The sequence below is a fragment of the Typopeltis vanoorti genome, chromosome 2, assembly GCF_054136105.1.
Source record: "Typopeltis vanoorti isolate ZY-2024b chromosome 2, IOZ_Tvanoo_1.0, whole genome shotgun sequence".
Lineage (NCBI taxonomy): Eukaryota > Metazoa > Arthropoda > Arachnida > Uropygi > Thelyphonidae > Typopeltis > Typopeltis vanoorti.
Genome location: NC_143550.1, coordinates 175,186,092 through 175,202,627, shown reverse-complemented (window position 1 = coordinate 175,202,627; position 16,536 = coordinate 175,186,092). Strand labels below are relative to the sequence as shown.

The window sequence follows — 16,536 nt, the reverse complement described above, 5'->3', positions numbered from 1 at the left end:
CTTTGACACGAGTTGCCATAGTGTTGTACTACCCAAGTGATGACTTACGCTTGGACCCGCCGATAGTTCTTCAGCATGAAACTCTAGATTTCTAACTCTTGAGTTTTGTACCTGGCTGTAAAATAATACAGGATTTATTATCCCCTTAACTTAAATAACCTTGATGTTATTAAGGTGATAGGATTTTATGAAATATCACCACACATCTTAAAATAATGTTCCAGGGAACTGCCAATAGCATTGACATGCCTGTTTAACAAGAGTTTTATTATTATTATTATTATCATTATTAAACAAGACCTCATGGAGTCAAAGACTCATCTAGGAGGTCCTTTTATCTTACACACACATCTCATCATACCGTGTCTTAAACACATTCAAACTACTTGCAGACACCACGCTCTCAGGCAAGGCATTCCAATCACTCACAACTCTGCACGAAAAAAACCTGCCTCTCACTCCCCTACTCGCACCCTCTTTATACAGTTTCCAGGGATGACCTATGGTTCTCCCCTGATCTCCCACTATTCTCTGTAGAACTTCTCCACCATTGATCCTATAACAACCCCTTACCAACTTGTAGGTCTCTATCATATCTCCCCTCTTCCTTCTCTCCACGAGACTCTGCAAATTACATCTTTTCAATCTTTCCTCATACTCAACATTCCAGAGGTCAGAAACTACCTTAGTCAGTCGCCTTTGGACCCTTTCCAACATCTCTTCATCCTTCTGAAAACCCGGTGACCAAATCTGGGCACAATAGTCCAAGTGTGGCCTAATCAAAGCCTTATACATTGGAACAAGTATCTCCCTACTTCTACATGTCAGTGTCCTCCGCATCATTCCCAGAAGTCTTTGTGTTGTCTTCACAATTTTGGCGATGTGTCCCCTAAATTTTAGATCCTTATCCACTATCACCCCCACATCTCTTATTTCCTCTACTTCCAACAATATATTCTCACCAAGCATAAATTCTGCATCCCATCGTTGTTTTCCAAACTTTAAAACTTTACATTTTGCAACATTGAACTCACATCCCCATTTGCTTGCCCAATCACTCAATTTATTCAAGTCTTCTTGCAAGGCCACAACATCTTCACTACTCTTTATGGTTCGTCCCAACTTTGCATCATCTGCAAACAACTGAATATCTCCATCCAAATCTTCACCAATATCATTAATATATAAGTTAAATAGTAATGGCCCTAAAACAGACCCCTGAGGCACTCCACTAGTGACTTTCCTATTCCTGGATATTGCACCCCCATACACAACTTGTTGATACCTATCAGATAGCCAGTCTCCAATCCAATGCACTAATCTAATATCCAACCCCATCTGCTCTAGTTTGACTGTCAACTTATCATGAGGTACTCTATCAAAAGCTTTTGCGAAATCCAAGTATATTACTGTGTATCCTTCTCCTCTGTCCAAGGAAGCAGTCACTTTATTGTAAGTAGATTACTAAAACATGACCTCCCTTTAGCAAATCCATGCTGTCCATCAAAGATTATACCATTGTTGTCAACCCATCTCTGGATCCTAGCTCTCACAAGCCTCTCCAACAACTTAACCACAACACCTGACACACAGATAGGCCTATAGTTTGATGCTTGAGTTCGATCACCTCCTTTATGAAGTGGCACAATCTTGCCCTCCTTCCACTCTTTAGGAACTTGACCAAGTGCAAGACTCGTATTAAAAAAATATGTCAAGGCAGGTGTCAACTCTCTGGCACACTCCTTCAGAATACGTGGTGATATATTATCAAGTCCCACAGCCTTATTTACATCTAGTTTACTCAACTCCCCAAACACCTCTTGCTCACTTACAGTCAGTCTCTCCTCCCCATCATCAACTGCTCTTAATCTCTCCATGAAGTCACATTCACAAGATTGAAAGATCGTTATGAATTGCTCATTAAGTATCTCCGCAACACATTCTGCAACAGCTGTCTTTATACCATTTCCTCCAATCAATGTCATCCTTCCATAATCATTCTTTCTTTTGCTGGCTACATATCGAAAGAACTCCCTAGGATTCTTTTTGGCTTCATTAGCTAACTGCTGTTCATACCTCTCTTTAGCTACTCTCACCAACCAAGTCACCCTCCTTGCCTGGTCTTTGTAGACCTCTTGAAATTGGTTACTTCCACTTCTCTTATGCTGTCTCCACAATGCCTTTTTTTTCTGTATTGCATGCTTAATCTCTTTATTCATCCATCTCACACCTACCTTATTTAACCTTCTCACCCGTGGTATACATTTAGACATTGCATCTACTAAATAGTTTTTGAAAATCCCCCAAGCTGCATTGATCTCTTTTCCAGCTAACTCCTCATTCCATGCTACATCTGCAAGCTGTCTGCTGAGCTCTTCATAATCACCCCCCTTGTAGTTCCACATATACCCTTTTTTCACAGGGGTCCTTCACTGCTGGCAACCACCCAGGTAATCACCTCATGGTCACTTTCACCAATTGGTGGATGATTTGACACCTCATTTATAATTACATCCTCCGATGAGATGACCAAATCCAAGACCCTTAATCCTCGTGTGCCCTCTGTCACATACTGTCTGAGGTAGTTATCCCTCAAAAACTCAAGAAACTCATTTTCTTTACTTCCAGTCGCTATCTCTTCAATCTAGTCTATATTGCCATAATTAAAATCACCCATAATGATCACCCTTTTCTTATTTGCTTGGCTTATTTGACTATACATTTCACTATCACCACCATCCACATTACCAGGTCTATAACAACATCCCACCAAGTATTTGATTCTATTCACCTCTATCTCACACCATACTGCCTCAAAACCACTGGCCCTATTTCCCTCTTGCATCTCTACCTTGTATGGACATAACTCTTTCTCTATCACCAATAGCACTCCCCCTCCCTTTTTATCCCTTCTATCCTCACGAAACACATCATACCTTTCCATCTCTATTCCTGTCAGGATGTCGTCCTCATCTAACCATGTCTCACTTATTCCAACAATCTCAGGGTACACAGACACAATTAGTGCAACCATTTCATCCGCCTTGTTTCTTATGCTTCTAGCATTGGTATACAAACACAACAACTCATTTCTGGATCTACAGCTAGTTCCACTGATACCATTCACTCGATGTGCTCTCTCCATGCTGGACTGGGGCCATTTCTCTTTCTGCTTCTTCATTTTAGAACCCTTTGCAACAACATCTGTTTCCTCTTGATCCCTGGTCATCCCATTACTTTCCTGCCTACACATGCTCTCACCTCCTCTTGGAGCATCCACCTTTCTCACGCTATGTATCCCTGTCCACCCTGGGCCTCCCCGTTTCCCTGCTCCTCTTGCACACCCATTCTCTGATTTTCTATACTCATTCCACTCACCTCTCCATTCATTTCCACTTCTTCAATCTCTCCTGTCTTATTCTCCTGCTCTTCCACATCACTCCCCTCTCGATCTGATTCATTTTCTTTATTCACTTCTCTTCCTTCCAGCAGCAGTCTCTCCAAGCGACTCACACCATAACCACTCAAATGCAGTCCATCGCTCCCATACAGCTCACTTCGTCCCTCAAACTCATTCCACACATTAACAAACTGTACTCCCATCTCCTCACACATTTCAGCCAGAATACCATTCATAATCCTTGCTCTCCGCCTCATTTCACCACAATCATACCTAGGCAACACACTGACCACCCTTCCTGTCACACTATTCTCTTTTATCTTTCCAAGCAGTCTCTTGACATTCATTTTGACATGCTCTTTGTTCTCTCTCAAATCATTTGTACCAATTAATACAATTAACTCTTTTGCTCGCTCCCGCCTCATATCCAATGCCTCAATCACTCTACTCATTTTACCGCCTGGAAAACATACCTTGTGCATTTTATCCTCTAGCACACCTTTAATAATGGAGTCGCCATACAACGCCACTCGCTCATCTTTCGTTAACTCTTTCATGCCATCATGATTTATTTTAATAGTTTTGACCTGAATTCTCTTAATTTCATTCCGCATCCATTTCATTTCTTGCCTCATCCAATCTAATTCACTTTCCGAACCTCGCGACACATTCTCTCTATCATTAAATCTTTCTAACTTTCTAACTCTCGACCCCCTCTTCTCACATTCCCTCTCATTCATCCTTCTTTGTTTCCGTACTTTCGGTCCAACATACGTCCAACTTTCACTATCATTCTTCTCACTTTCACTCTCATTTATCCTTCTTTGTTTCCGTACTTTCGGACTAACATGCGTCCAACTTTCGCTATCATTCTTCTCACTTTTACTGTCATTCATCTTTCTTTGTTTCAGTACTTTCGGTCCAACATGCGTCGAACTTTCGCCATCATTTATTCTTTCGATTTTTTTTACTTGCGCTTTCTGCATTACGCAAGTTCTACTTTCATTCGTTCTCTCAATTTCGTTTCTTTCCACCTCACTTTCGTCCCTTTTAACATCCGTTACGGTTGTCAAATCGCTCTTTTTCTTTTTTCCTGATTTTTTAACATTTTTTCGCTTCTCTTGCTCACCATCCATTTCTTTCAAACGTGCAATCGCGACACAATCAGTACTAGCACTTTCTGTCATCAATTTCATATTCGCATTCATTAGTTCTTCGTTCAGGTCACACTTCGCACACACCCTTCTTCCATGCAACAGTAGTTCCCAGGGAGTGGAAGGAGGATAAAACTGTTCCACTGCATAAAGGCAGTGATAAGGCTGTAGCTTCAAATTATAGACCGGTCTGTATATCTGGAGTTGTGGTGAAGGTGCTGAAGAGATTGGTGAGAAGTAGGATACAGAAGTGGGTTGATAACAGCAGTATTCTCTGTGTTTATCAGCATGGGTTTGTCACAGGGAGATCATGTTTCACTAACTTACTTATGCACTAAACAAAGTGACAAATACCTTGGACAGAGGAGATGCATATACAGTGGTGTACTTGGATTTTGCAAAGGCTTTTGATAGACTGCCACATGACAAGCTCTTAAATAAATTGAAAGAGATGGGATCTCTTTCAGCCAATCACTGATCCAACACAGACTTCTGTGTTGGATCAGTGATTGACTGTCAGATAGGTATGAAAATTGTATATAGAGGTGCATTATCTCGAAAGGTCACCAGTGGTGTGCCACAGGGGTCAGTTTTGGGGCCATTGTTGTTCAATTTGTATGTTAATGATATTGGGTTGGGTTTGACTAGTGATATCCAACTGCTTGCAGATGATGCAAAACTGGGGAGAGAGCAATGTACATTCAGGCTGATGTTAATGCCTTACAAGAGGACTTGAATAGATTGCATGAATGGGAAGGTAGGTGAATCTCAATGTAAACTTAAATACTGTGAATTCAAATAATTCAGAAATGTCAGTTGGGGGAAGTGATATTTAATTAGGTCCAGGGCCTCTGACAGTTATACATTAGCAAACAGAGATATGACATTTGAATTATTTACGATTGTGACTAAGGGGGAGGGGGGGGAGAAATGATTTAACTAATTGTTTGATAGATTTATAAGTGGGAGACTGTCTACTCTATCAACTATTTTGGATTATTGAGATTTCTTTGGACTAAGATGTAATGTTTTAATAATATGTGAATCTTTTCTTTTTGTGTATTAGTGGAATCCTGGGTTCAGATCTTCTGTGTTCCCAAAATTAAGTGAAGAATGAAAAGTGAATTATTGTGAGATTCTGGCTTGATTCTTGTTTAACCTGTATATAAGTAATACTGGAGATGGTTTAGAGTGAAATTTTCTAGCTGGAAAGAGTTCAGAAATAGGACTGATGTTGTGGCCCTTTAGGAGGATTTAGATGGATTGGCATTATAGCAGCAGATAAGTGGGGATGTTAGTTTAATGTAGCTGTGCCAGAAGAAGTACAGGTAAGAAAGTTTGAAGTGATGGTGGATGGGCAAATTCTCCAGTTACAACTGGAGAATTCAAAGCATTTAAGGTGGTGGAGACAACCCAGAATATTGCTATTATGGTGAAGAGGAAGTCAGTTTGTTTTGAATTATGGCCCAAGCACATATCTAAATCTGTACATATCTGTATTGTGTGTTATTCTGGTTGGTTTGCCTATTTTGCAGGAAGCAAAGCCTCAGCTTCTGGTGAATATGCTGACAAACAGAGACAAGCGAGGGATTGTCCAATATATATAAAGTATTGATCAGACCAATACATATCCACATCTGGACTATTGTGCTCAGATTTGGGTGCGTAGGTTTACTTGGCAGTATAGCATTCTCAGAAAGGATACAGAGGTAGGTGTAACTTAGTAATTTCAAAGATGTAGAATGCCGGTTATGATAATAGGTTGAGTGATTGTAAACTGCAGACCCTAGTAAATAGAAAGGGGGGAGTAATAATATGATCAAGAAAATTCTGATATCTGTCTAGCATCTCTCCTTAAGACAAGCTTACTGTTAGATATCAGCAAGGTTTTTTCAAAGGGTTGAAGGAATAAGAACATGAGGCCATTCCTGAAGGTTGCATAAGGGTGAATCCGAGTGTAAAGAGGATTTTTCTTTTTTTTTTAAATACGGGGAGGAGTCTCTGCAGCTCAGTTGGTATAGATGAGTCCTTTGGTTGGAAAGACCTGGATTTGAATTCCATCTATGATGTGCGGAATATTTATCAGGTCTTTTCAATTAAATGGCGAGTTAGCTGGTCTCATATGGAGGTGATTTAATCCTGGAAACTCAGTTTTCTTGTTCCTCAAAAACAGGCAAACCAGCCAGAAGAACATACCCAATATACAGACATAGAACACTTCAGGAATAATAATTAACCAACTGATTCCGTCAAATTTGGTTTCTAATAATCGGATGGTGAAGTGTGGGTCTATGCATAAGTGTAAATCAAGAATATGAGGAGAGCAGTAGGTGAATGGATTTCTACAGAGTGCAATGAGTGAAAGGACTATCAATAAATTTAAGATGTGGCAAGAAAGGGTTCTTGCATTTAGGATGTACCTCCCCAATGAGTCTTTGACTATAAGGAGGTATATTGCAATAATAATAATAATAATAAATCTGAATAGCATCTTAAAATCTTAGGTTTTCATTCTAAGATCCATTTCCATTTGAAAATATTATTATTATTCAGGCCTCCATGGAGTCAAAAGACTCATCGTGGGAGGTCCTTCCTAGGAAACACAAAGTATATCAAGACTCATCGTGGAAGGTCCCTCCTTGGAAACACAAAGTCTATTATACCACTCCTTAAACTCATTGGCAATTCTTGCTCTCACCACTCTATCAGGCAATGATTCCATGGTTCAACTACCCTCCATGCAAAGAAACTAATCCTCACCCACTTGCTCACAGTTTCCTTTCATAACTTCCAGGGATGGCCCCCTTGTCATCACCCCTTCCCGCTGTTCAACCAAGCAAAAGAACTCCCCAGTGTCAACCCTGAAACCACCTCTCAACAGTTTAAAAGTCTCACCAGTTTAAAATAATATTTATGACCATCATATAATTATCAGATACTCATCATAATACAACTGATGTGTATATTTAATTAGCTGAATATATATATTTAGATAATGTATTTTGAACTAAAACAGGGCTAATTTGTTATCTATAATTAAACAACGCCTTCTTATAGAAATTCCATGAAGTTTCTAAAGATCTTGAGGGGTTTGGAGACAGAGTTATAACTGATATATATGATTTAGGAAGAGAATGTGAGCTGCAACAGCCAAAGTTAATTGCTCAGAATGCATGGGGAACTCGCACTGATGCATTATGGACATGCCCTGCTTGGAGATGCATGCATGATATTGCAGCTAGAGAAGGAATTGTTGCTATTGGATATGAACAAAAATATGGTGAATGGAGGTAAGTACGGAACTAGTTTTATCTGTCACAGTATAGAAAGTAAGCACAAATTTAGCTTTACAATTTCCACTGTATCTGCAACAAAACTGGTTGCTTGATTGGTTGTTTATTTACAATCATGGGCCATACACATTTATAAGCTGAATTCAAAATATTGATATATATATTGAGTGATTGGGCATGGAAATGGGGATGCGAGTTCAATGTTGCAAAATTTAAGGTTTTAAAATTTGGAAAACAAAGTTGGGATGCAGAATTTATGCTTGGTGAGAAGATATTGTTGGAGGTAGAGGAAATAAGAGATCTGGGGGTGATAGTGGATAAGGATCTAAAATTTAGGGGACACATCGCCAAAATTGTGAAGATAACACAAAGGCCTCTGAGAATGATGCCGAGGACACTGACGTGTAGAAGCAGGGAGATTCTTGTTCCGTTGTATAAGGCTTTGATTAGGCCACACATGGACTATTGTGCCCAGATTTGGTCTTACCGGGTTTTCAGAAGGATGAAGAGATGTTGGAAAAGGTCCAAAGGTGACTGACTAAGGTAGTTTCTGACCTCTGGAATGTCGAGTATGAGGAAAGATTGAGAAGATGTAATTTGCAGAGTCTGGTGGACAGGAGGAAGAGAAGGAGATATGATGGAGACCTACAAGTTGGTAAGAGGTTGTTATAGGATCAATGCTGGAGAAGTTTTACAGAGAATAGTGGGAGATCAGGGGAGAACCAGAGGTCATCCCTGGAAACTGTATAAAGAGGGTGTGAGTAGGGGAGTGAGAGACAGGTTTTTTTTGTGCAGAGTTGTGAATGATTGGAATGCCTTGCCTGAGAATGTGGTGTCTGTAAAGAGTTTGAATGTGTTTAAAACACGGTATGATGAGCTGTGTGTGTGAGAAAAGGACCTTCCAGATGAGTCTTTGACTCCATGAGGTCTTGGGGTGGTAATAATAATAATAATAATAATATCATGGTGCTAGAGTCGCCGAAGAACGTGGCAGTGGATTTGAGCCCTGGTAAAAAAAAAAGTGTTTTTAAGGTGTGTAGTGTGGCTTTTGTCGCGAATTGTGCTACATTTTTCTCAGTAATACAAGTGTTCTTTAGTGGTGCTGCTTTTGGAGTTTAGTTGTTGTTTATATTGTGTTATTTTTGGTTTACCGAGAAGGCGACGTCAGAGTCGGAAGCATCTGCAGTGCAAAAGAAGATAAGTTTTCGTTATTTAGTATAGTTAAATATAGTTTATATTTGTAGTATCGAGTAAGTAAATTAGCTTACAGTAGAGTGTATAACATAGTGCATTTTTGAAAATTATGGAGACAACTACCGTATTTGAATAAAAACTTTAGTTTAATATAACTAAAATCTACATTCTGGTGGGTGTGGAAGGCTTGAATGATTGTGAAATTTTTGGAGATGGTCATGATTGGGAGGATGAATGGCGAGTAAGATAGGCTAACTTGCAGAGAGAGATAGATGAGTTGAAAGAGATGGTTGAATGGCTCGGGAATGAGATGAGATTAGGTGAAATAGAAGAGATGAATGTAAGGAATCAGAGTAGGAGTGAGAATTATGGAAATGAAAGAAGAGGAGAGAATAGGAGCAATAGAAGAGGAAATGAGAGAACGGTATGGAAATGATAGAAGAGGAGAGAATGGAAACAGTCAGAGAGAGAGAGAGAGAGAGAGAGAGAATGAGAAGAATGTGAGGGGTGCTGGAACCAGGGCTAGAGTGATGCCAGGACAGCAGGTATATAGGGGAGAGAGAGAGAGAGAGAGAGAGGGATGCAGGTGAGCAATCAAGGAACAGAGTGGTATGGAGACTTGATCCATGGTATTCAAGATAGGATGCCAGAGGAGTGTTTGCTTGGAGGAACGATAGAGAGTATGACTATGGCAATTAAGTGGGGTGAAAGGGTGGATGAGATGATTGTGATGGTGGGCACGAATGACTTGAGAGGCAACGTAAATCGGGTGGCGAGAGATCTGAGATTCTTGCTTGCGGTTGTACAAAAGAAAATGCAGAGAGGAAAAATTGTGTGTATGTTGCCCAGATATGATGGTGACAAGCTGAGCAGAAGAGCAGTAATAATGAATAGCATAATATCCAGAATGTGTCAGAAAAGAGGATTGGAATATGTGGATTGCTGTTTTCTGAACAAGTCGGTGTGTCAATGCAGGGAAACTAGAATTTCCAAGGTGGATGGTAGCAGGGTGGCCTCTTGTGGGAATGGGTGCTTGGGGGAAGACATCAGGTAACACTGAAGTCTGGAGGGGATAATGATAGGTATAGCAGCAGTGACATTAACTATGCTTTATACTAATGCCAGGAGTATTTGAAATAAACCGGTATTATAGGCGAAAAAATGTTAAAAAATCAGGAAAAAAGAAAAAGAGCGATTTGAAAACCGTGATGGATGTTAAAAGGGACGAAAGTGAGGTGAGAGTGACGGAAAGAAACGAAATTGAGAGAATGAATGAAACTAGAAATGGCGTGACACAGAAATCGCAAGTGAAAAAAATCGAAAGAATAAATGATAGCGAAAAAAGAAGGAATGATGGCGAAAGTTGGATGCATGTTAGTCCGAAAGTACGGAAACAAAGAAAGATAAATGAGAGTGAAAGTGAGAAGAATGATAGTGAAAGTTGGACGTATGTTGGACCGAAAGTACGGAAACAAAGAAGAATCAGAATTGAATGAGAGGGAAAGAGAGAAGAGTGGGTTGAGAGTTAGAAAGTTAGAAAGATTTAATGATAGAGAGAATGTGTTGCAAGATTTGGAAAGTGAACTGGATTGGATGAGGCAAAAAATGAAATGGATGCGGAAAGAAATTAAGAGAATTCAGGTCAAAACTATTCAAATAAATCATGAAAGAGTTAACGAAAGATGAGCGAGTGGCGTTGTATAGCAACTCCATTATTAAAGGTGTGCTAGAGGATAAAATGCACAAGGTATGTTTTCCAGGTGGTAAAATGAGTAGAGTGATTGAGGCATTGGATATGAGGTGGGAACGAGCAAAAGAGTTAATAGTATTAATTGGTACAAATGATTTGAGAGAGAACAAAGAGCATGTCAGAATGAATATCAGGAGGCTGCTTGGAAAGATAAAAGAGAATAGTATGACAGGAAGGGTAGTCAGTGTGTTGTCTAGGTATGACTGTAGTGAAATGAGATGGAGAGCAAGGATTATGAATGATATTCTGGCTGTAATGTGTGAGGAGATGGGAATACAGTTTCTTAACGTGTGGAATGAGTTTGAGGGATAAAGTGAGCTGGATGGGAGCGATGGACTGCATTTGAGTGGTTATAGTGTGAGGTGCTTGGAGAGACTGCTGCTGGAAGGTAGAAAAGTGAATAGAGACAATGAATGAGATCGAGAGGGGATGATGTGGAAGAGCAGGAGAGTAAGACAGGAGAGATTGAAATAGTGGATATGAATGGGGAAGTAAGTGGTATGAGTATAGAAAATGAGAGAATGGGTGTGCAAGAGGAGCAGGGAAATGGGGAGGCTCAGGGTGGACAGGGGTACACAGCGTGAGAAAGGTAGATGCTCCAAGAGGAGGTGAGAGCATGTGTAGGCAGGAAAGAAATGAGATGACCAGGGATCAAGAGGAAACAGATGGAATTGAAGAGGGTTCTAAAATAAAGAAGCAGAAAGGGAAATGGCCCCAGTCCAGCATGGAGAGAACACAACGAGTGAGTGGTATCAGTGAAACTAGCTGTAGATCCAGAAATGAGCTGTTGTGTTTGTATACCAATGCTAGAAGTATAAGAAACAAAGCGGATGAAATGGCTGCACTAATTGCGTCTGTTCACCCAAAGATTGTTGGAATAAGTGACACATGGTTAGATGAGGACGACATCCTGACAGGAATAGAGATGGAAGGGTATGATATGTTTCGTGAGGATAGAAGGGGTAAAAAAGTAGGGGGGAGTGCAATAGCTTTAGCCAGCAAAAGAAAGAATGATTATGGAAGGATGACATTGATTGGAGGAATGGTATAAAGACAGCTGTTGCAGAATGTGTGGTGGAGATACTTAATGAGCAGTTCATAAAGATCATTCAATCTTGTGAATGTGACTTCATGGAGATTTTGAGAGCAGTTGATGATGGGGAGGAGAGACTGACTGTAAGTGAGCAATGGCAGATAAAAATTGGGGGTTGGGCAAAGCAATGGTGAACTATCCTGTAAAAAATCTCACCAAGAAAACTTTGTGGGCAATGGCTACAAAGTCACCTAGGGTCGGAAAAGACTGAAAGGGGAAAACCACCACCACCACCATCCTCCACATTACTAGTAACATTCGATGAAGTATTTCATTCTTTTCACCTCTGCCTCACACCATACGACCTGAAAACCACTACCACTATTTCCACCTTGCATTTCTACCTTGTATGGACATAACTGTTTTTCTATCATCAGCAGCACTCCACCTTTCTTTTTACCCCTTCTATTTTCACAACATGCATCATACCCTTCCATCTCCATTCCTGTCAGGATGTAATCCTCATCCAACCATGTCTCACTTATTCGAACAGTTTTTGGGTTAACGAACTGAATTAATACAACCATTCATTTCCCTTGTTTCTGATATGTCTAGCATTTATATATAAACATAACAGTTTCATTACTGAATCTATAACAAGTTTCACTGATACCACTTATTAGATGTGAGTTTTCCATACTTTTCTCAAGCCTTCACCTCCTTTTTTTTACCCTAATTAATTTTTTACCGTAATAATAAATTTATAGTTTATAATTTGTACATTGTGTTATTTCACCATAAACAAAGAGTAAAAGTAAAAAAATAATGAAAACAAACATGCATTTTAGCATTCAGGAGTTAATTGTTGACATATCCTTATGGTTCAAGTAGTGATTTCCAACTTATGACCCTTTTTGAATTATGACAGGAATCATCAGAATAGAACCTTGTCATAAGTTGAGAACTGGTCATGTCTGAGAGAGTGGTAAATTGTAGACAGTGAATGAGTTTAAGGGGCGGTATGATAGACTTGTGTGTTGACCTCCCACAGTGAATCTTGTGACTCCATGGAGATCAGAAAAATAATTATAAAGTAATAATAAATAACAATTATTTATAATATCCTTATGAAACAAGTTTATAAATATAGTTTTGCTTGTTTGTTTGTTTTATCCTGGTGTGAAATACAGCAGTTGTTCTTTAATTAGCCGCTTGTATCAACTAGCCAAGTTATATCTTTATTCTCCATCTGCTGGAATGTACACCTGTCCTCTCGCTATGACTGATGGGGCTGCCAAGACAATTTATGTAAGTTAATTATCTTTCAGCATACAAAAAAGAACAGCTATTAATTCATTGTTAATTATTATAGATACATACATGCATACATACATACATATTATATGATAATACACATAATCTATATTTCAATAGTTTCATTCAGCTGAAAACTGATAATATTTGTGGTTAATCTCTAACTAATTTCTTCATTAAGTTTGCAAATATTCTGCTTTATCTTATGATTATTCTTGACTAATTTAAACTTACCCTGAAACTTTTACATATACACACAGAATTAACCTTATCAGGGATATTAATTGATTAAATTAACATCCTTGGTCTCCAGAAGCATCTTCATACTCGTATACGATGCAGTGTGGTAGTGTCATACATAAAAATAAATGCTTCACCTACAGCACCATGGAACAGTTGAACATGACATTGAAGAACTTTGTTGTAATATCTTCACCAGTCATAGTCCCTTTTTCCAGGGCTTGTAGCTTGGTGCATCCATTAAGTATAATGCCTCACCACACCATGGCCCCAGCATTGCTATATCTATCCTTTTCAAGAACATTTTTGCAATGGTAAGCAGTACCACTTTCATGCCAGATCAAGTGTTGTCTAGAATCGGAGAAAAGACTAAAACGACTCCCATCTGTAAAGCTTACATTAGCCCATTGGTGTCTTGTCCAATTTTTATGGATACAGCACCACCACCACTACTGAAAACGTGCTCTATGAATATGAGCTGTAGATAAAAGGATGCAGATTACAGGGCTTTGGGCATATAGGCCTACTTGTTGCAAACATCTTGCCACAGTTTGTTGAGATATCTGCGTACCTGTACTTGAATGGAGCCAACGTGCATGCTCACTTGCCATGGTACAATGATTATGATGATTATTATTATTATTATTATTATTTGACACCTCCAGGGAGTCCTAAGACTCATCGAGGGAGGATACCTACTTTACAACTCTCTGTCTCCACCACTCAGCCTCATCCACAAACCACCTCATCTAAACCAACGGCATCTACTCCACCATCACCACTATTATTTTCACAGACAATCACAAACATCCATGCCCATGAAGGGATTCGAACCCGCAGCCTTTTGACTGGAGAGCAGATAAGCTAACCACTCATTGCTGTTATAACCAAATTCTCTGGAACCAATGGAATATAAAATGTTGCCCAGAGCCTGGATATAATATTATTCTGAGATTCCAAAGTCTCTGGCAAGATCAGTAATTCTGCAGTCATCTTCAAGCTTTCTGACTATCACGACACTTTGAGACATTATAAGACATCCACATTTTCAACTTTATTCTTTCACAAAAAAAAAGAGTTTCTTTCAAACACAATTTGCTTATTGCAGCCTTTTGCCCCATGTGACCCCTTTGCATGCAATTTGAAAATTTGAATGTGTACCCACTTCATACTTGAAATTGTCAGTTACACAAATTCCCACAAGCTGATTTGTCTCAAATTGCAGTTGTAATCTTCACAAATAGTGTCAGTTCTTAGGTTTTGGACACCAATGTATTTTAATAATATAGTGATACACCATTTCACTACTTATATACAGAATATGTATATAAGTAGTGCCAGCTTGGTTGGCCGAGTGGTTAGCATATCTGTTCTCCAGCCAAAAAGCTGCAGGTTCGAATCCCACTGTGGACATGGATGCTTGTGATTGTCTGTGAAAATACTGGTGGTGGTGGTGGTGGTGGTCGGCAGTAGATACCGTTAGTGTAGATGATTCGGAGTTCACTGTAGTTGGTGGAGACAGAGAGCTGTAGAGGAGGTGCCCTCCCTCAATGAGTCCAAGGATTCCTTGGAGGTGTCATGTAATAATAATAATAATAAATATGATTTATAAATTGATTTAATTCCAATTACAACACCGTTGAGAACATGCTCTACAATGAGCTGTATATAAAGGGATGCAGACTTGTAGGGCTTTGGTTGTATAGGCCTACTTGTCACAGACATCTTGCCAGAGTTTGTTGAGATATCTGCATACCTGTGCTTGAATGGAGCTGACCTGCCAAGGTGCATCAATTACATTTTGTTGTTATAACAAAAATCTGTCTTTATGCTCTGTTGTTGTTTTTTTATTTGCTTTTTTATGGCACAAAACATCAAGGGTCATACTCTGCGAGGACACAGGTCACAGCACTACATATGGTAATTGGTTAGTAGGACAATCACAAACATCCATGCTCTTGGTGTGATTTCAACCTGCAGCCTCTTGGCTGAAGAGTGGATACACTAACTACTTGGCCAACTAGCTCGGCTCATGCTCTGTGGTAGAGCGAGGAAAACTTCTTAGCAAACATCTGGAACACATTCAGTTGGTCTGAAACATTGCCCTGAGCCTGGATACAACATTATATGAAATGACAAACTTTCTGGCAATATCAGTAATCTGCAGCCTTCTTCAAGCTTTCCAATAATTCTTTTCATGTGAAATCTTGTAGCTGATGTTTTTGTGATATTAGAAGACATCCAAGTTCGCAACTTTATTCCTTCACAAAAAGAGCTTCCTTCAAACACAATTCACTTAGCGCAGCCTTTTGCCTTTTATCCTGTTGAATGCTACCACATGACCACTTTGTGCCCGATTCGAAAATTTGATGGCGTACAAACTTTCTACTCGAAATTGTCTAAATTGCCACAAACTTGATCAATATGGTTTTATGGTTGTAATCTTCAGAAATAGTGTTCATCCTTAGGTTTTTGACACCAGTGTATTTTTGTCCATCCCTTTGGTTCTATATTATACATAATTTAATTCAATCCCCTGTGTAGGCTTGTGAAAATGTACTTGTTCCTTAATGATGGGCCCACTGCAACAAACATCATTATAATAAGGATTCTAGTTACTGATTTGAGAAATCTTTTTTTTTCAGTCAGTTGCAAGTTACTATTTGTAACTTGAATGTGAAAATCTGAATGTGTACTCGCTTTCTACTAAAACATCAGTGAAATTATCGTCCTTAGGTTCGGGCACTAGTGTAGTTTGATGCGAGTATCCCATATATTGCAGAGAATAGTTGGTCGACACCAGAGTAGCTCAAAGTGAACATCCTCCAGTTGGCTTCTATCGACATGTAGAAATCTAATAACAGAGACGAACATGTGTTTATTATTATTATTATTATTATTATTTAGGCCTCCAAGGAGTCAAAAGAGTCTTCGCGAGAGGTCCTTCCTAGGAAATACAAAGTCTATCACTCCTTGAACTCATTGACTGTTCTTGCTTTCACCACTCTATCAGGCAATGCATTCCACAGTTCAACCACCCTCCATGCAAAGAAACCACTCCTCACCCTCTTGCTCACAGCTTCCCTTCGTAACTTCCAGGGATGGTCCCTTGTCATCGTCATTCATTTCTGCTGTTCCACCAATGAAAGAACTCCCAG

General features: G+C 39.4%; 1 protein-coding gene across 2 annotated transcripts in view; it reads left to right on the top strand.

The window, feature by feature from the left end:
* The window catches only part of LOC150109682 (acyl-CoA dehydrogenase family member 11-like), a 233,196-nt gene that overhangs the window by 21,440 nt on the left and 195,220 nt on the right, over positions 1-16,536 (top strand). The window contains exons 2-3 of one of the 2 annotated variants that reach the window (XM_090409687.1): positions 7,612-7,844; positions 13,033-13,132. In XM_090409687.1, the coding sequence (XP_090265813.1) occupies positions 7,612-7,844; positions 13,033-13,132 (333 nt within the window). The remainder of the gene's footprint in view (positions 1-7,611; positions 7,845-13,032; positions 13,133-16,536) is intronic. The other variant, XM_090409688.1, reaches the window with a different exon arrangement.